The 20,676-nt window shown below is 41.0% G+C and overlaps 1 protein-coding gene across 3 annotated transcripts in view; it reads left to right on the top strand.

Annotated features, from left to right (window-relative positions):
- The window catches only part of nkd2b (NKD inhibitor of WNT signaling pathway 2b), a 36,926-nt gene extending 18,211 nt beyond the window's left edge, over positions 1 to 18,715 (top strand). For 2 of the 3 annotated variants that reach the window (XM_088084185.1, XM_042490285.2), the window contains 7 exons: positions 11,157 to 11,217; positions 11,678 to 11,805; positions 14,738 to 14,833; positions 15,038 to 15,179; positions 15,670 to 15,727; positions 15,842 to 15,969; positions 16,581 to 18,715. In XM_088084185.1, the coding sequence (XP_087940311.1) occupies positions 11,157 to 11,217; positions 11,678 to 11,805; positions 14,738 to 14,833; positions 15,038 to 15,179; positions 15,670 to 15,727; positions 15,842 to 15,969; positions 16,581 to 17,191 (1,224 nt within the window). In that variant the 3' untranslated portion in view covers positions 17,192 to 18,715. The remainder of the gene's footprint in view (positions 1 to 11,156; positions 11,218 to 11,677; positions 11,806 to 14,737; positions 14,834 to 15,037; positions 15,180 to 15,669; positions 15,728 to 15,841; positions 15,970 to 16,580) is intronic. The other variant, XM_042490286.2, reaches the window with a different exon arrangement.
- The last annotated feature ends 1,961 nt before the right edge of the window (positions 18,716 to 20,676 follow it).

The following is a 20,676-nucleotide window of genomic DNA, read 5'->3' as shown; positions in this document are numbered from 1 at the left end:
GACAGTCAGAGAGTTACACAACAACACAGAGACCGGAGATAAAAGAGGTGCAGCTAATTTGTATATTTAGCAGCTCTTTTTTTCTGTCAGATTCACAATATTTAAAGTCAAAAACTGGGCAGCAATCTGCAAAGCCAAGACATGTTTCGCCCAGAGCTTTAAATATTTCACAGTAAGGAGGAACACTACCAATTATGCAAACAAGTGGCGTCTCCTGGGACCTGAGGTTTGGCAAGTGTCATTGAGAATAGTTAGGCTATAGCAGAAGAGTTATTAGGAGCTCTGCCTGTGTACTTGCCGTTCTACCTTGGTTATTTGTTGCATCCTACTGCACTTAACTCTGTATTTTGGCGGTCTGTGACCAGCGAGACTGTTTCTCCCTGAGGGATGAATGCAATAATAATAGTACTGTACAACAGCCACCTGGCTGTGTTTGCCCAGTATGCCTCACAGATGGACGTGTTGAGACTTCATACTACATTACCGGCTGATTGGTCATGGCTGCAAAAGCTCCCCTTATCGTGGTCAGTCATATGGATCCGCACCTCTCTGTGTAAGTTACCCATAGGGAGCAGTAACTAGTGGACGGTAGAGCACTGGTTTTGACCCTGAACCTGTTCTTATCCTGCTGGGGGACATGTTCAGGAAACCAGCATGCAGTTCACCCACCAACCCACAAGCTCTTAACAGCAGGAGGAGCACATCAGATTTAAGTGAGCAGCCAAAAAGTCATTGTGGATCAGAGAGAGAGCATCATTCAAGTGTGTTCTTTGGTGATTCCCATTGGGTACGCATTTTCCAAGTTATGTGGTAAGCTCAGTTAAAATAAACTCCACTAACTCAAAATAAAATTTGTAGTTTGTCAAGTAATATGATTAAAAATTGGTGTGGCTCTGATCTTTAGTGAATTTAATGTTTAAACTCCCCATCAACCTGAGCAAGTTATTACATTTTTAAAAAAAGAAACCAATTTTCTCAGATTTCAGAGATTAAAATTGTGAAAGTGGTCTGATCACAGCATAAGGAAGCTGATGTTGATTCAGATATTAAAGGGTTAAGCATGACTGACACATGGTGTAGCCTCTGCCATTATTAGTGCAAGTCCAAACTTGACAAAGCAATCAACACAATGACAAATTAAATTTTCTAAAAAAAAAAAAAAAATCTGCTATAATCTCCATCTGACATCGAGTTTATAATCCATTCATAAGAACCGATTTGGACCATGCTAAAAGGTCCTTGAACTCATCTGATGTCGGGGTGCATCGGACAAAAATTTGGGGAACTACTCTACATGTAAAGCTTGGCCAGTGTTGCAGCTCTTCCACACTGCCGCGCAGCTGTCCTTCCCCAACATGGTTTGTTTACATTTCTCAGTCACCCACAGGAGCACTGTAACGCCTGTAGTTCCACCAGCCTCCAACCACAGAGCCTCGCCCCTATGAACTGCCAGGCCTGGTTTTCAAAGCTGTGACTCAAATCCCTTTCAGCTTAACAACACGAGCAGTGAAAACAGCGGTGTCGGTGGTTATCTCACAGGTGAGAGCAATTATAACTGACATCTCAATACTTGACAGACAGTTGGAAACCTGACACTGGCTACAGTACACAAAAAGCACCCTTACAGGTGAGAGTGATTGTGTTGACATGGATTTTTCCTCGCAGAGCAGACAAAGTGGAGAGGGGCTTACAAATGCATTGTTGACTGTAACTGACAGACAGCCAGTTTGAAGAGTTATACCAAGCCACTGGCGACACGAGATCATTTTAGCTGATCAGTTTTGAATACAGCTCAGCTGAACACTTGTGGAGAGTACCTGGTGGAGTTGCTTTGGACCATAATGGGATTGGCGTTGCAGCCACCTCGCCCACAACCTGGCATTCTCAGATCCACTGTGTTGTTTAAAGGGCCTGAGGAATGTGGAACAAATCCCCTCAGCTTTATCGGCCTGGGCGCACTCCCCATTGGCCAGGCTTAAGAGCCAGGGGCCTGCGCGGGAGCTTACAGAATTTCACATGGAGGCCAGAAACAGAGGAACATCCTGTTTGAGTCTAACCGCCTGTCCCACATTGGCTTTGATATGCCGGCGCCTTGTGCACTCGCTTCTTTCTTGTTTGTCAGGGTGTGTGTGTGTGTGTTTGAAATCCTGACTCTTAATGTCCTGTCTAGTTTCTATGCAGTTTTTATGCCTGGTGCTGACTTATATAGTTAATTTTAAAGCTGAAATGATTAATACATTGATAAATAGGTTGGTGGGAATAGTTGCTTAACCATTTGAAACCTGAGCAAAAAAGTGTTTGATTTCTTTCAGAAACATTTGGAGAGAGCAATGAGCAACTTAAGACATGGTTTGAAAATTTGCAAAAAATTTTTTACCCAGATTACCCAAAAACGAGTCCAAAAAGAAGTAAAAGACAAAACACAAACAAGAAGATAACCTGGAAAAAAAGTGCTGAAAAAACGCAAACATTTTCCCCCATTTTTGGGGAACATTTAATTGAAATCCTCCCTTCTTTATTAAAACTAGTTTTTAAAGTAATTTTCTTGATCACTAATTTCGTACAATTTGTGGGTTATTTCTTGCCAAGTTGGTCTTGCCCTTTTCCCCATATTTTTGAAAGAAACTCATGTCAGTCCAGGTTTCAAACAATTAAATAGTTTATTTAGCATATTCACTAAAATATTTTCCAGGTTTTGTATTGTTGGTTAAACAAAGAATTTTAATATGCAGAGACACCACCTTGGCTTCGGGAAATTATGACAGGCATTACTCTGACATGTTAAAGACTAAACATTTTTGACATAGTAAGTTAGAGGTGTTGTGTGCAGAATTAAGTGGCATCGAGCGGTGAGGTTATACGCTGCAACAAATTGAAATTTATCCTGTGTGCTAAGGATATGAGAGGACTACAGTGGCCAATATGAAAATGCTAATGGCCCTTTCTAGAGCTAGTAGCCCGTTTTACACTGTCCATTCAAGGTGCTAAGGTGGTTAAGCTGGCAACGGAGGTAATAACAGTGCAAAATCAGCGTCTATGTAAAATGGACAGCTGTAACGCGGTGTGGTAGGACCCGATTGCAGCACAACAGAGCAGGCGAGTAGTTAGTAATGACCTTAATTTAATGTTTTGGCAGGTTGAATGGAGCAAAGTTGAGTAAAATCTGGTTTGTAGACAGACTGGGTGAGCTCACGTCCACAGGTGATAGTACAGAGTTTGAGAGGGGAAATTGTGAATGTGGAGCACACTGGCAGGTGAATGTATCATGTAAGTTTCAGAAACACTTACGGCAGGGAGCTTGTGGGAGAAGCAGGGACTCCAGAGAGGGGCAGGCAGGGTCCTAAAATCTGTATACTGGACCTTCAAGATGCTATATACATAGAAGTAGTATGCCTTATCACAAGACATGTAGACTGGAGGCATGAACCTCTAAAGACTTGACATTTTTATATTTTTACCCGTTAAAATCCCTAAACAAAATAATTTTATGACTCTCAAAAGAACCCCTTTCACCAAACTTTTGCTTGAGTAGATCATTGAATGTTTGAGTCCGTATAACACATGGCAATGGCCATATAGAAGTCCACACAGAGGCTTTTGCGTTACCATGAAGCCCTGTTACCTCAGAATTAAAGCAGCGTGTTCCATGTGTCGCACGTGTGTGTGTCACCACATTTTAAACTTTGCTTTTTTGTCTTTCTGTAAAACTCTTTTGCAGCAACTGATCAAATACATTAACAGTATTATGATCTACTACCTCTATAATTCAATACATTTGCCTAACCCAGATTCATGAGTGTGATTCCAGTCACTGGTATGAAGCACATGGTTTCTAAGTCCCTACAGTAGCTGCCTTTGTGACAGCTGAGAGGAGGGCACTCCATTACATCAGACTCCTATCAAAGCCCACTTTAATGAAGGCAAGCTGATTACAGCACCGGTGACAGATGCAGGGTGGTCAGCCAGTGATGCTAATCTTTGTTTATGCCATCCAGCAGGTCATAATCAAAGTGAGAGAAAGATCATTGAGAGGGGTGAAGAGGGGCGTGCAGACTTTAGGAGATAGTCTCTCCTGATTGAAGGCGAGCGGGTGACTTTCAGTGGTTTACGTGCTGCTCTGACATAGACAGGCAAGCATGCTCATCTCTCCCCACAGCTGTTGTTATACTAGGACCGAAGAGGCTTCGCCCCAGTGATTCATGTCCTGCCAAGGGAGAGGTTTTGCCTCCTGTTTGACCTCAGAGAGAGTCCCACTACCCTGAAAGGGCCATATCTGGGCCATCTTGGCCACATGGGGTCGGTCCAGATGACAGGATGGCATTTGCTCTGATCTAATTTCCATTCATAGAAAGACATGTCAGGGCACATACATACCGTAATTAGTAGACAGAGTCACATTTTAGCTATTGAGTAATGGCAGGGATTGAAAAGTTAAAGTTGAGGCTCATCTTGAAAATGCTCCAAACCGTTATTGTGAGTCCTTGGCTCAGTCGTGGTAACAACATTAAGCTGTGTTTCCATCAAGGGGTTTCAGTATCGTACCAATGGAATTAAAAGTAACATCTACGAACAGGTACCTAGACCCTAGATCTGTTTCCACTGCAGACAGTACTCTTACATATGGTCAGTATTGTTGTTGTTACTGGCTGCTCCATCCAGTGGCACTTGCTGTATTTCACTTGTTCACCGGTGATACAGAGTGGAGTCTTTACCCTGTTTATCGTCCACAGAACGGGGCTACGGGCTTGCGTGAGGTACTTTTTAAAAAGCTTTAAGATTCACTTAATACTAAAAGTGTACGTTATCCAAGAGAGACAAGAAAACAAGTGGAGTGGTCAAAGCAGTCAGCCCAGGGAATTATATGATATATTTTTTTCTCAGTCATCTTCTGGTAGAGGCTGCGAAACATCCTTTCATTTTATAATTAGTTATCTAATGTATGTAAAACTTGTCATGGTATGAACAGTGGTTAAACCAGCCACAGCTCAGCCCTGAGCACAGAGTGTTAATTCCCTACTGACCAATCAACAAACTGCAGCATTTCTAGCTCCACCTTTTGGTACCTGATCTGTATACTAGTTATCCCAGAGGCAGCATTGTATTCATTAGTCTAAAGATAAGGCCTTAATTGTCATAAAAATGTCTTAAATCAATCTTTCAAAAGTTTAAAACATATTGGGACATGAGAAGTAGGATTTTATAAACTGTTGTAACTGATGTTGCATTGTAAAATCTCAAAATAGATGGTAACATGAACATTTGTATGAATTTATCCTTTAGTTTTGGTTATTGTAAAATCGGTCTAAAATGTCATTCTGAAAAGCAATAAAAAGTCTTAAAAAGTCTTTAGTCTTAAATTTAAATAAACTTAAATTTCCTAGGAATAGAGATGGAAAATTTGAAGCTTTGAAATGTTTCAATACTTTTAAACCAGTGCTTTGAAATGTTTTAAAATGTTTCAAAACCTGTTCACTCTACATTGGCATCTGCTGGTAGAAGCTTGCATTGCACCCATTTATCATTGTTTTTGTTGTAAGCTCCCCTTTTTCCCCAGCCCAAAAGCCTACCTTAACAGGTTTCATGCAAATCAAATCAAACTGCTATTGATTTAGTTCTTGTAGGATATGGTGACTATTTCATATCATTATTAGCTGTGTGACCTAATTGACCTAATAGTCTTGTGCTATGTTACAGTTAGTTTAAAGAACATTTTAACGGTTTCATTCATTAACAGAGACTTAATCTGTCTGGGTTTGGTACCGATCACGGGATGCTTCGAAATCCGTCTCGAGCTACGTGCTGAAGCCGGAAGTGAAAAAACATTTTGAAACAGTTCGATCTTTAGTGTTGAAATTGCCATCTCTATGTAGGAATCCTGCAGAGGTACTCAAGGTACCATCTACAACTTTTCACAATGGAAACACTACAAAATGCCTACCAAACTGAACTAAACTGAACCGACCTGCTAGTGGAAACGCTCCATTAGAAACTGAATCATTAAAACTGCCTTTTAGCTAGTGTTTATATTGTGGTGGTCATTATTAGGCAGGCTCACTGTATCTGCTGTTTGTTTTAATATTGCTACTCAATACTAGCTGAAGCCAATCTGCTCTGTTGACTCTGAGCACCATAATTACCCCGATTTGGACTGAAAACTGAACCCTGATGAGGGAGAGAGAGCTTTCTGTTTAGCCGTCAGGAGACCTACATATTGTTCTTTTACTATCTTGCAAGAGAAGAGGCAGGAGTTGTGCAACTGGCCTTCGCTCTTTAGCTTCCCATATTTTCAGCCCCCCCTTCCCCTCATCTCTTTCACTCTGCCTCTCTTCAGTGTAACCGCTCACATCTGGTTTTGAGTCAAGGCCAGGTTGGTTTCTTCTGGAATGGAGGGCTTTTATTTCTCAATGGCCCCACTCCCTCTCCAGTTTCATTCTGCGGCAAAGAGTACGCAGTTTGTTTACGAACCAGCGTTCCTTTCTTCATATTGGTTCTACTCAATCCCCATTTCCATCATTGGGAAACCCCACAATCATCCCCAATTAATGGCCAGTGGGAGCAGGAATGCTGGTCGGCTGGTGGTTGTCAAGGCTTTCCTGTGGCGCCCTCCGAAGTGTCAGTTCCAGGTGACTTTGTGTTTCTTGAAACTGTGTACATCCTGGAGAACTCCCACTGTTAGCCACTCGGTGTTTGTCTCCCAAGACACTCTTTGCATCAGATTAAGGAAATAGCTGTTGGTCTGGTTCGGACAAGAAACCGCACAGGAGAAAAGAAGAGACGCAAACACAGAATTACATGAGAAATTTCAGCGCCTACTGTACTGCAAAAGTTGTTTTTAAACTGATTACTCTTTTATATAAAAAAATAAGCTATCTGAACTATTTCAGGAAAACTTCAAAATGATACGAGGAGGCATCCAGAGAGTATCCTGTGTTTGTGTTTTTTTTTTTTCCCAGCATATGTTTGTACTTGGATACGCATCCAGACATCTGATCATGTTGCCATATTTCATACCCCGAGGCCAGAGGAACTGTGTAAACAATCTTCATGTTAGCCTCCACTGTATTTGAGGATGATTTTCAAAATCACTTGTGCATCGTATGAAGAATGGACTAAAAGAAATGCTTATATTTAGGGGGTGAGCTATAGAAGAGGGGGGATGTGAGAACAAAGATGTGCAGTGTTTTCCAGCGGGAGGATGGGTGGTAGGCAGGCAGAAAGAGAGAGACTGCTGGGGGATGTCTGATGTCACCTGGTAGGGAGCTATGAAAGCTTCCCCTGGTTACCCTATCCCACATAAAAGTCTGGCAGTAGGCTGAGGCTTTAGGGAAGCTTGGCAGAACTGCTGCATTAAACAGGAACAAACATCACACACCTCTCTGTCTGTCTCTTATGTCAAGGCGCCTGGGAGACAGAACCTGTTTACATGGAACACTGTCAGTGCATATTTTCAGTGCACTTTTTTTTAAAGCAACGGAGATCTAATATCATCTCCTTGTCATTCTGGTTGAAGCGTCCGTCCCACACATGCATCTGTCTCCCTTAATATCACACACTGTGTAGATGTGTATATCATGGGCTTCAGGTGGAAAACGAGCAACACTTTGCTCTAAAACGCTAACACATTTGCGCAGCCTACAGAGCAGTCTGTGATCTGATAGTGAAAGAATGAGAGCAGCTAGATGCCAGAAAGCAGTTAATTACACATGTGGTGGGCAGATTTGAGCCCGACACCGTGGGCGATGTGGATGGAGATGCCATGTGTTTAGACGTTAAACTGCAGACTGCGGTCGGACCCAGCCTGCTCTCTCATTAGCTCCCCCGATGAATGTAATGAGCGTGGAGGTGGTGGTGGTGAGGGGGGGAGCCATGTGTTCAACACAGGCCCTGCTGGTCCCCTCCTTGTGCACTCAGCAAGACGTCTCCTGATATCAGGATTTTAATTAGAGATGAGATTCACTTTTGGCAGCTGGTTGATTGACTCATTTCATTATATTTAACACTGAATCCTGTCTTTCATTTAGAGGTGCTTATACCTTGTTCTGCACCCTCATGGGAACACGGATAAGAAGAATCAATGGTTTGTCTTTGATGTTCCTCTGAGCTGCAGAACAGTGCGTCTGTGTGAACTCCCTCTTCCTTACATACTGCCCTTCATTAAGGGACTGCGGTACAAAGGCGGGAGATAAAAGCATCAGAAAGGAAACAACAACTTGGCTGCAGAAACCACAAAAGATGGAAACTGTATGTGTGTGTGTGTGTGTGTGTGTGTTTGTGTAGGGATGCACACTCGTCTAGTTTCTAGCGTGCGTATTTGGTGATTAAAGATGGCAGCTTGTACCAGTTTTCTCCACCTTACCCAGAAGCCACCCAGAGTGTGTAAAAACCAGCAGTGGAATGTAACAAAGTTAGTCTACTCAAGTACTGTAATCGAGTACAAATCTGAGATACTTGTACTTTAGTTGAGTATTTTCTTTTCATGCCACTTAATACTTTTACCCAACTACATTTCAAAATGAAATAGTTTACTTTATGTTTCACTACATTTATCTGAATGCTTTAGTTACTTTGCAAAATAAGACTTTTGCATCAAAGCATGGGTAGAATTTAAAAAAGATAATGCTGGGGCGACCTCTAGCTCTCTGGGTAAAATGTGCGCCCCATGTGCCAAAGCCTTCTACAGCGACCCGGGTTCAAGTCTGGACTGTGGCCCTGTGCTTCGTGTCATTCCCCCCTCTCTCTCCCACCTTTCCTGTCTCTCTCGCACTGCCTATAAATAAAGGGAAATGCCCCAAAAAGTAATCTTAAAAAAAGATAATGCTTACATTATATACAAGTGCATCTGCCACAATTAGTTAAATAATCAATCAATTGACAGTAAATTAATTAATTAATTTTTTTAAAAACAGATTAGGTTTTTTTTGGGGGGGGGGCAATGCTTTTTTTATATATATCTATAGATATAGATATATATATCTATATAACATATAGATATATATATTGCTTGTCTTTTGATAAATTGAAGTTTGGGGGTATTTTGTATATTTTCATAATAATTTTGAGTTTTCTATTTTTTAATGATTTGTGGGAAGGGGTTTTCTTTCTTTTTGTATAATAATAATTTTGAGTTTATTGGGCAGTGCTTTATTCTATTTTTTAGTTATTTAATTTTTTGTTGTTTTGTCTCATATAATTTTGAGTTTTTGGTTGTTAATTTAACAATATTGAAGGGTTCGGGGTGTTTTTCCTGTTTTGTTTTGTTTTGTTTTGTTTTGTTTTGTTTTGTTTTGTTTTGTTTTGTTTTGTTTTGTTTTGTTTTTTAAATAATTTTATTTTATTTTTAAATTCTTTTTACTAATAATTGTAAGGATGTGGCGTGTTTTTGTTTTTTAAAGACTTTTCTGTATTGGGTACTTTTATTTTTAATACCTAAAGTATATTTTCCTGATCATACTTACTTTTACTTAACACACTGCACTTTTTCTTGTAACAGAGTATTTTCACAGGGTGGTATCAGTACTTTTACTAAGTAAGTAAAAGATCAGGATACTTTGTCCACCACTGATAAAAACCCACCTCCACTTCTCCCACTGAGCTCATGGTGGCTGGAGTAAGCAATAGATAGACCATATCTCCCCTTAACAAACCACATCCTCCCCTGCTTCTCTTATCTGCTTCTCTCTTCTCCCATCTTTGTTCCTCTTATCTTTCCTTCCCTCCTTTTCCCCTTTGTGCCCTCTTTCCTTTCTTTCTGTTTTATTCCTCCCGCTCACTTCCTGCCCCTCTCCTGTTTCCCTCTCCTCTCCCCATGGCCCAATTCCCTTTCTCCTTTCTTTTCACTGTTTTCTCTCAATGTCTCCAGTGGCTAATTTGCAGGGGGTGTCCGAGCCTTGACCCTGAGACTCAAGCACCCCCCCCCTTCAGCGGTGAAGGTCAGGGCCAGATTACAGGCTGGAGGTATCATCCTCTGAAGTGAGGAATAATCACGGGCTCTGAGATTGTTAAATAGAACCACAGGCCCTGGCGCTGTCATTACTCTGAGAAAGAAGGGGAAGGGGAAGGGAGGGGGGTGGGGGGCTCGTTCACCTAAACGCATGCAGATGTTGCGACTCTCGCTTGAGCTCCGGCTCTGTTGAAGGTACACGGAGTTCTTTTGTTTTCTAGCATCTATCTGTTTTTTATTTGTCTCGTTTCACTGGGCCTCCTTGATTCAATCTGGTGGGATTTTATTTCAAAGTGCGTGCCGAGCAGCTTAGAGGACTGAGATGACGTAAATAAGATGAATCATTTGTTGTTTAAATACTTGTGGTTTAGGGGCTGTGCTGTACTTAATTTTCATTGTTTCCACAATCCAGTTGTAATTAAAGAATGGCTCTGTGTGTGTGTGTGTGTGTGTGTGTGTGTGTGTGTGTGTGTGAGCGCGTGCCCGTCTCCTCTGCCTCAGTGTGCCTCAGCATTAGCACATGTGTGGGATGGTTGTGAATACATTGTGGTTCTGTTTTATGCAGGATATAGATTATTCTCATATGACAGCGGTGTTTTTCCCCCTCCTTTTACCCCTTTGTCCTGCCTTTGTTTTATGGCTATGGAATAATGTATTTAATCAGTCCCATCCTATCTGCATGGAAATTTCCATGTGGCAATTATTCTCCATTCAAAATAAATACACACGATGCTGAGAGCTCACTGTGAGGTTTGTTTTATGTAAACCAAACTTCTCAGAGTCAAGTTGTCAGTGAGAAATACAACAAAATCTTTTCCCTAAACTCTTCCATCAAACTCTCCTTGCTGGGTTCCATGTCAGACAGGATGAGAATAAACAGGTTGGCTCGGAGAGAGACAGAGCTGAGACGATGTAGTGCATTATGGGTTTTTTGATGGATGAGAGGGGTCCATTTGAAGGGCTTGGAGGAATCTTGAAAGCTTGGCTTTGGCTGCGCTTGCTGCGTCCCAGACAGTGAAACACAATAAGCGTGCAGATGTTCAAAGTGTTTGGCCGCGCTGGAGCCTCCAGTCCTCTCCTCTCATCTGAGTAGGAAATGCTTTAGCTGGAACTGTTTGTTTTCTCTGTGTCTGTGGTCTGAACTGTAGATTCACTTACATCTCTGACCCCCCTCCTCCTCCCCTTCCCTCTCTCCTCATCTCTCTCCTTGTCCCAGGAGTTTCCAAATGGTGAGCTTAAGGAAGGACCATTCACAGATCAACACTGTCCCCTAGAGGGTAAGCAGGATGTCTTCTCAGTCTTTAATGAGCTATATGCTGAAACAATCTTTGAATATTTTATGCTGCAGAAACAGATCAAACTTTGGGTGACAGATGAGCATGTATGTGCAATTAGCATTTACGATTACATAAATTAAACAACCCCAATGCTGGTGTAAAAACATATGGATTATATCGCTGTTTGCATTCATTATTTACAGATACAGCAAAATCCAGTATATTTGGGTTTTATTTCGTTAGAACAATACCAATGCATGTGTGTTACTGGCACAAAAGTACAAAATAGGTGTGTGTTGGGTGAGCAGTTTAGTTAAAAATCAACATCTAAGTAAAGTTTATGATACTGTGACAGTTTTGGATTTTTTTTGGAATTGTAGAGTCGGAGCCAAAACAAATCTTGTCTCATTTCTGCATGCTTCCTTGTGTCTAACTTTAACATGTCCTCATGTGTTGACAGTGGTTCTTCCTCCAGAGAAGGCCGAGGGCTGTGAAAGTTACCTGCAGTACCTGCACACAGAGGACGGAGAGCGGGAGATTCTCAGAGACTCCACCAAAGCTCCTGGGAAGAAACGCATCAGTCTGGATGTAAGCAGTTAAATGACCTGGAAACCTTGCAATGCAGTCATGTGGTTTAGTTTATCGCGTGCATAAACAACAAAGGGACACATTTTGTAGCCCAAAGGTTCAGGGTTCTATTTCTGATCTAGGCCTGTTCCTCTAGAAAGTGCCTTCCCACCCAGTTTTAGCAAAGTTATACCAGAAACATCCAGCTCAGGTGGATTGGGACTAGAGCTGGGTACTGGCACGCAATACTGATAAAAGGAAAATTCTGTGTTTTTCAACCTGGACCCTTTTCCCATTTTTGTATCTGAGTGTCTCGTGGCAATAGCAGTTTTTAAAATTCATCTAGTATTGAGCAGCTGCAGCAGCGAAACAGGATGCAATGTAATCCCTTTGGGCAATTGTGCAACGTCAATTTACGTCCAGTAAAAGTGCTTGTTTTTACCACTGACAGGCTCAGATTGTTATCACAACCCGACTGAAAACACCTTAAAGCGAAATTAAACATTTTTCCTTACCTTTTGTTGACATGGTCTGTTTGTTACTGTGACCAAGTCTCATTTAAGGAGAAGTTTTGTACTGAAATTTAGCTTGAGATGAATTGTTTAAACACCTGCATTGTGTTGGAGTACAGAAAGTGTAGCTTAGTGTTATCCAAAAGATTTGCATTGTCATGGCTGAATTTAAGCTGATTTCAACAATGTGAAAATGTCAGAGAAATTTCAGAAAATGTTATATATCTCTGTAGGCTTTCTCGTTATGTTAGCCTGTTAGTGGCAAAAACATAATTGATGATGTACAATTGCCAGTAAGGATTACGTCACAGCTGGTTTCGTTCAAAGTTTAACTGTAAGGTATCAACCAAAATAAGCCAATACTAGGAAGAACAAACACTCGTCCAGTCAAAGGATCCCTGCATTCAATCCCATCTGTACCCAGATTTTTATAAACATGATTTGCATAGTTTTGCTTGCAAACAATCACCACAAGCATTCTTTAATTAAATTAAATGTGACGTGATTGGCCCTCAGCAGCAACAACCCATACAGTCTGTAGTGTGACATTTTACGCAACTTAATACAAAGTACCTCCATTCACATGATGTTTATTGAATGGTGTAGAGAAAATGTATCAAATGAAGTACTTTATTGGTATCTATATCACTTCAAGGTGCTGCTATTTGTTCTGGTATCATATTTTTTTTAAACTATGCCCAGGCCTAATTGGAACTCCAGCTTTATTATTATCATTATTAACGGGGGTTCGGCTATCTCTGCTAGCCACATGGTGTGCTGAGAACTGTTTATAGTGTTGCAACACTCTGCTATGAACAGGCACAAGCAATATTCCAGAAACAATGAATTATACTAAAGTGTGGCTTCAGGTGACAAGATTTTGGGGGGGTCAAAGAAAGGTCTCTCCTAAAGCATTTACCGAGAGTTTCAACTTTTTTTGTGTTCCAGTGAGCAAAAATAATTTAAACATAGGTGAGGAAAAGAAAAGCACGGTGGGTAACCTCTATCCGAGCCGTGGCTGTACGCCCTCACCCTGTGCACAGAACATCTGTCTGCATGTTGACACTGTTCCAGCCCATATCCTGATTGAATTTAGGGACCAATAAATAGAATAAATAGATTGTAATGTTTAGACTTGCATGTTTTAAACAACTTCTTAGATCTGCCCTTTGGTGATCACTCCTGGTTATGTGAGCTGAGGAGATATTATAGAACCATAAAGGGCTGCTTCTCTCCCAGGGGTCTCCTCCCCTGTTAATGTACACTGCCTTTCACACAGTGTCAGCTCTCCACCGTGCCTGCAGCACGGCCTATATTCCAGATGTTTATTTTTCCAATTATGGCCATGTTACTAGATACATCAGAATCAAAGTTACTGCCAAAAAGTTGTAACTGAGAGAAGAGGTTGTGCTCATTTTTCCTGGAAGAAGGTAGTAAGAGAAGGTGGTGGTGGCAGGGCCCGCCACGCTGACTTATTCCTGTGTTCCCCAACACAAAGGAGATGTAGCAGAGAAGTGATCTGTTTACTTGTGCAGAATTAGAGTTGGCCTCTGCTCTATTCCTCTAAAGATCTATGAATACTTTTAATATTTTAAGTGTTCCACGCCTTCTCTCTTCTTTGCAGGGGAAAGCAGTCTTTAAATTTGCTGAAAAAGGGCATGCCCATCCAGACAAGGTTTCGTTTGATTGTGAAAACAACAGTGTCACAATCCTTCTTGTAAACAATAAAGTCTCATGCAGAGTGAAGATGACAGCACTCATTTCCTTTGTAAAAATGTTTATGAATCACACGGAGCCCGTGACAATGAAATTGGACGTACTTTGCTGCCCCCTGTAGTCATAAATGCGGCTGTGTTTTGTCTTTCAAGTCTTGTGCAAGTACTATTACTTTGCTTCAGTGGTGGACAAAGTGTTCAGACCTTTACTGAAGTAAAAGTACTAACCACATAGTTAAAATATTCTGTTTCAAGTAAAAGTCCTGCATTGAAATTGTTACTCAAGTAAAAGTATAAACAAATATACTTGAAATATTAAAAGAAGAGTACCCAATGCAGAAAAATCTGACAAAACCAACCAAAAAAAAAAAGATTGTTTTTTCTGTCAATCGACTGATTAATTAACTAATTGTTGCAGCTGTACTTGTATAAACTGTTTGGTAATTTAATTTATTACAAAACAGCATATTTTTTAAACTCTTGTTATGCTTTTATATGAAAATCTTAATCTGTAAACTAACTAAAGTGTTCTAATAAAAAGTACCACTTTTTCCTCTGAAAATGTTGTGGGATAAAAGTATAAAGTGACATGAAAAGTATATTTTAAAGTAAAGTACAAGTGCCTCAAATTTGTACTTAAGTTCTTCGCGTATTATTGACAAACAGATGTGGATAGAAACCTTCATATTGTTGATGTGTATTAAGTATGATTGTATGTATCCACAGGACTTAGAGTGTGACGTGTCTGTGGAGGATGACAACCGTCAGGAGTGGATCTTCACCCTTTATGACTTTGACAACAGTGGGAAAGTTACAAAAGATGTGCGTGTTTATTAGTTTTTACGCCTCTTTTCTTCAGTTTTTTTTCTATCCATGCACCCTCATTAACTGTGTCCTCTTAATATTCATATTATTATTATTATTCATATATTCATAATATTCAATAATCTGCCCCTTTAATGTGTTTCTTTTTTGTCAAAAAAAGGACCACAAACTGTACTAACTGTGTTGTATCTGTCACTGTAGGATATGTCCAGTCTGATGCACACCATCTATGATGTGGTGGACGCCTCTGTGAATCAATCCTGCCATAATAAGAGCAAGACTCTGCGCGTCAAACTGACCGTCACTCCAGAGCCCAGATGTCTCAGAAGAGAAACCGGGACAGGTGAATATTCATGACTGTTTTCTGTTCTTCTGTCTGCATCTTTGGTGTTTAGCAAGCAGTCATTGCTGTGAAGTTGTTGATGTGCACTTATCAATCAACCAGTGCAATCATCAATCTCTGATAGCAGTGGCCGGAGACATTATCTTTTCGGGAAGTTGTACGTATGTCTCATATCTCAAAAACGCCTTGAGGGAATTTCCTCAAATTTGGCACAAACATCCACTGCTACTCAAGGATGAATTGATTATAATTTTGGTGGCCAAAGGTCACTATGCCCTCAAAAAATACATTTTTGGCCATAATATGTAACTCTATAACAAAATTCTAGTTCTACACATTTTCAGAAGTTCTGGTGGTAATTGTATCTGGTTTTTCATCTATCAATATTTCTGGACTTGCCAAATACAAACAGCTGTGATTCTATGAAATACAATAAAAGTAAAAGTCAGTTTGTTTTCCTGGTCTGAGTTTTTGTACTTTCCATCCTTAGATCGTTGTCACCAAGACGAGGGGCGCTCAGCTGACAAGCGGCTTTCCTCTTCTGTCAGGTCAGTACACATCAAGTACTGAGGCCACCTGTGTGTACTGTTAGAAAAAACATTTAGTTTAATTGTGGAAATAATTTCCAGTCCTGTAGTCATGAGAGTTTTAATCATTTTTAGCAGCAAAGGGCAGAGCAATGAGGCGCCAGCCACCGAGGGTCAGCATTACTGTGTGGACGAGAACACAGAGAGGAGGAATCACTACCTGGACCTGGCTGGTATCGAGAACTACACCTCCAGATTTGATGGTAAGGGTCATTTATACTGTTTTACGGCGTGATTGTTGTAGACTGTAATTGCAACACTCAAAGAAATTATTTGGCCTATCTTTTTAGATGTATGTAATCCAGTTACATATAAAAATTCCACCAAACTGAATCAAGTTGTTCTAACAAAAAACAAACAAGCACCATTGTATAAATAAATGAAGTAAAATTGAGATGAATAGACTGGGAATTCATATAACTATAGCTGGTAGAATTGACCTAATTCACTTATACATTTACTATAAATAAGTTCAAATGTGTTAATGAACGTCAATATTTTTTAAATACATATCATTTATTAATAGCAGTTACATAAACTTTATTAAAATAAGTTAGGTCAATTTGATGAGCTGTACAAAAAAGAGTATTTTTTAGTTTTTGTTAAAATTGCTTGAGTTAATTGGATAGGAATTTTATATGTTTTTGTAATACGCAAATCTGACAAAAATGACCAAATAATTTCTTTGAGTGAGTGGCAGATTGAGAAATGACTATGGGGATACTGGGGGGGAGGTGGGGGGGGATATCAACTACAGTGTTATAAGCGATAGTTGTATAACCGTCTGACACTGTGTCTGCTGCCTGTCCTGCAGGAACCACACCTCCTCAGGAGGCTCCCGTCCGGAGCTCTCAGAGCCAGAGCCGCTCCCGCTCCCAGGAACCAGAAACCCAAGTTGTTCACCAGCGCCGCTCACAGGTCATCAGCGACAGCTACAACCCCCCAGAGTTTCGAAGCAAGGGCACACAGTTCGTCAAATCTCCCAAAGGTACCTATAAGGGAGGCGGAGGGAATAATGGGGGCAGCGGAGGTGGCAAATCCACTAAATGTCATGGCTACCACCCGCCTCTGCAAAGCATGCTGCACAGTGGCAGCGCAGCAGGACACGGGGGCCAGGATGTCTACCACTTGCCGCACCAAGCCCAGTCCTCCGGCCACCACCAGCACCCTTTGCAATACAGTCACAGCAAACGCCTGAGGGCAAAAGCCCGAGAGGCCATGTCCCCATCCAAAACCCCGCTGTCCCCTCAGTCCCACCCCCAGCAGCCCCCTGTGCCCTCTGTACTGCCAAACCTGGAGAGAGAGCAAGCGTCCGGCCCTCCTGGGAGCCCGGGGTTTGTGGTTCCTGTGGTCCAGCGTCACGAGCACCACCATCACCATGAACACCACCACCACCACCACTACCACCATTACCATCAGACATGACCGCATTCAGTGTGCAGTGACTGAACTGTACAGGACCAACCACAACCAACCACACCAGTCTGAAGGACTAATCGTCATCCCACAGGAGTGTCTCACGCTCTGTCCAGGATCTTTTTACTCTCCTCTTGCCAAGCTATACAGATATATCCTGAGATTAGATGTACTGGGGAATCGTGTAGTCTGACGGCTGATGATAGTGGGCCAGAAAGTTATTGTGTAATGTGTGGCACACTTTTGAAGTTTTTGTAGATTCTCTGCTGGGACTGCAGCGATCATGTTCAATAAGGGTACAGACGCCACACAGGAACAGATCAGAGGACTTTTAATGAGACGTTCCCTCCTGATGCTGTCGGTTGACGACCCTGGAAGCTATATGTCAGAGTAGGTGTGTTGTTCTGTGTGAGACCTTTCCAAAACATGGATCTCAGGTGTAAAGGTGCTGCTGCTCTCAAGCTTTTCACAGAGGCCTCTTCCTCTGGGAGGCCTGATGTGGACTGAGGGGTTTCCTGTTTGGGGGGAGGGAGGGAGGGGGGAGTATGAAATCACCACTGCCAGTTTTAATGCAAAAATATCTTGCTATATGTATAAAAAAAATCTATATATGTAAACACATTTTACTGTATAATTATTATACTGTTTATGCATATGTCATCATGGATATAATTATGCATATAATGTATTTTGTCTTTTATATATTTTAATAAACGTTATATAGTTCATTTATATTATTGCAGTGGCAGTTTGTGTTTTTCTGCTCATAAAACAATTTATATTAGTGTGTTTGCTGCCACTGTGTGGACAGAAAAAGAGCCACAGTCGCTCAGTATGATGTTATTTGTTGGGATTTAACATAGTGTGTAGGATTTAGGGGCGTCTTTTGGCAGAAATTCAATATAATACTTACAGCCATGCTTTTATTATTGTATTATCCCCTGAAAAAAAAAATTGTTGCATTTTTGTTCCTTTACCCTGAGACATTTATTTCTACATATGGAGTGGGTCCTATAGTCTGCCATGTTGTTCTTAAAAGCCCAAAACAGACAAACCAAACAATGACTCTAGAGAAGGCCATTTTCACTTCATTTTTTTGTTATTTGTTTGTTTGTTTATTTTTGCATTTTAGCATTGGCCACATTAGTTCTCCCACATGCTTGGCACATGGGAGATGTTTCAGTTCTGCAACCACTAGATGCCATTAAATCTGACATACTAGATTTTTTAATAATAATACAATTATAGTTATTTTTTTATAATTATAATATCATTTTTGGTTTGAAAGTAGATTAAAAAAAACCCAATTGCATTTATTTTCTGGTCTTTTTAAATGAATGGGAATAATTTAATTCTCTATTTTCCTGCTAGACTTTGAAAAGGTGCCAGGCTGCAAATGTATATTGCATTTTAGTTGAAAATATATCCGGTATATATGCAACACATTTTTACTGGAGAACGTAAGAATCACTTTAGGCCTATAACAATGATAAATGAAAATTTAAATATTAAAAAATAACTTATTTATTTTCATATAGTTGCTGTTTTGTTTTTTGGGGGGGGGTCAAAGTCACAAGGAGCCAATGAAGACAGGCCAAAAAAACACCAAAAACCACAAAACTGATACTAAATCAATTATTGGAACTCAACGGCACAGGTCAGGCATATCCAGAGTCCAGTCCGGGGGCCAATTATGGCCCGTGGACCAATTTTAAATGGCCCTCGGCTCGACTTTCAAAGTATACTATGGCCTGCCACACAGTATTGGTGAAAGAAGCATGATCACTTTGGACTTGTGTCTTTACCTAAAAGAAGACATTTTCTGCCTTGTCCCAGACATGAATACAGTAAAGAAACGTCAAGTGGACAGTTAGGACCTCTGATTTCAGGCACAGTGGGAAGTTGACTTCATTTTCACTAGAAGATGAAACAGAAGATGATTACCTATTTGATGTCCCTGCTGAAAAAAAACAGCTTGACAATTTTAAGATGATTAAGCCGATTGACAGCTTTTTTGACCAGCTCAGTGTATGTTTTTGCATAGTTTTTGATGGTCTAGCTGATCAAACCAGTTTCTGATGGTCACTCAAGCTGGTTTTTCAATTAAAGTTCCTATAAAACTGAAACCAAATCAATGTCCTTGAGTATCCAGAAATATAATTGTCATGAGGAGGAAGTATGAAAAGCAAAGGGCATAAATCAGTTCAGTCTTCTGTCATGTGTAACCACAAAGATAAATGTGCTCGGCATGACAAGCTGCTCACACCACCATCTCAAACCATCAAAGACCAGCAAGAACTGGGACAGGACCATCTTCAACCAACTAAAACCAACCAAATCCAGCTACCAACATAAACTGTTTTTTTTTTCAGCTGGAGTGAAAACCAGCTGGCTCCCAGGTATATTCACATTATTGAATGTGGCCCCCATTCAGAAAATGTTGGACACCCCGGGCATTAGTGATTATAATTACGTTTCATGGTGTCAGTATTTAATTCCTTCCTTCCTCTTGGTAAAAGAGGTTCAGGTTGCAGCTATCTCAGGTATTTCCATCCGGGGTCGAGTTGAGCTGTCACCTCTCTGAACATGCGTGTGTCACGTGACCACAGATGCAACAGTCTGAGCCTTCCTGTCAGAGCAAGCGGCCTAAAACATGACAAAAACCAAAGCAGGATGTAAACTAGTGCTCATCTGTGTTAGACATGTGTTTGTTAACTTTTCCCTAACGACCAGATTGTTTAATGTATTATAATTTAAAAACTGTCGGCATAATAGTTTCTTTGTGTTGCTTCATATCAACGCGCTTTTGTTAATTGCCAGGCCGGCTCAGAGAAAGCAGCATTCCCTGCTCCGGTCGTCAGGGATTTAGGGAAGGACTGAATCCGAGCCCCGACTGAGACAAACAATGGCAGCTATGAAAGGCGAGGGGAGGGTCGGCCTAATGCAAATATCCACTTTGTGCGCCTTGGAGAACCTGCACTAAACACTGACAACTTACACCCAAAGTGAGTACGCACTACAGACTGCAAAACAGCGCAGGTTTTAGGGGTTTTATCGCTTTTTTTGCTCGAAATCGCGGACTAACTTCTCACATGGAGGTCCCTGAGCTTTAGCAACAAGTGGCGAAGGCGGAGTGGAGACAGGGCGGTGCAGCATCTCTGAAATGTGCCAAGTGCACCTGCTGAAGGACGAAACACAGAGGTAAGAAACGTCCAAAAAGTGCAGCATCGCCATGTATTAAAAAAGTACTAAATAAACTCTCTTCGTCACTTCTTTTCGGTAGTTTCAAGAGTAAATCTCCACCTTTTTTCGCATTCCGCAGTTCTACTTGTGTGTACGAAGCCTTAAGGGGGAAACTTTTGGGGCTTTTCCACCTTTTTTTCCCTGTGCGGCTTATTTAGTGCAGCTAAGCCTGTCTCAGGAAAACGTGATTATCCTCAGACCATCGATACGCTGGCTTTCATTCAAGACATGCATGAGAAAGGCTTTGCAAC

This window comes from Plectropomus leopardus, chromosome 11 (genome assembly GCF_026936395.1).
Source record: "Plectropomus leopardus strain MGB_pleo_1.0 chromosome 11, ASM2693639v1, whole genome shotgun sequence".
Classification (NCBI taxonomy): Eukaryota; Metazoa; Chordata; class Actinopteri; order Perciformes; family Serranidae; genus Plectropomus; species Plectropomus leopardus.
Note: the sequence above shows the minus strand (reverse complement) of the source record. Positions and strands in the feature narration are given on the sequence as shown.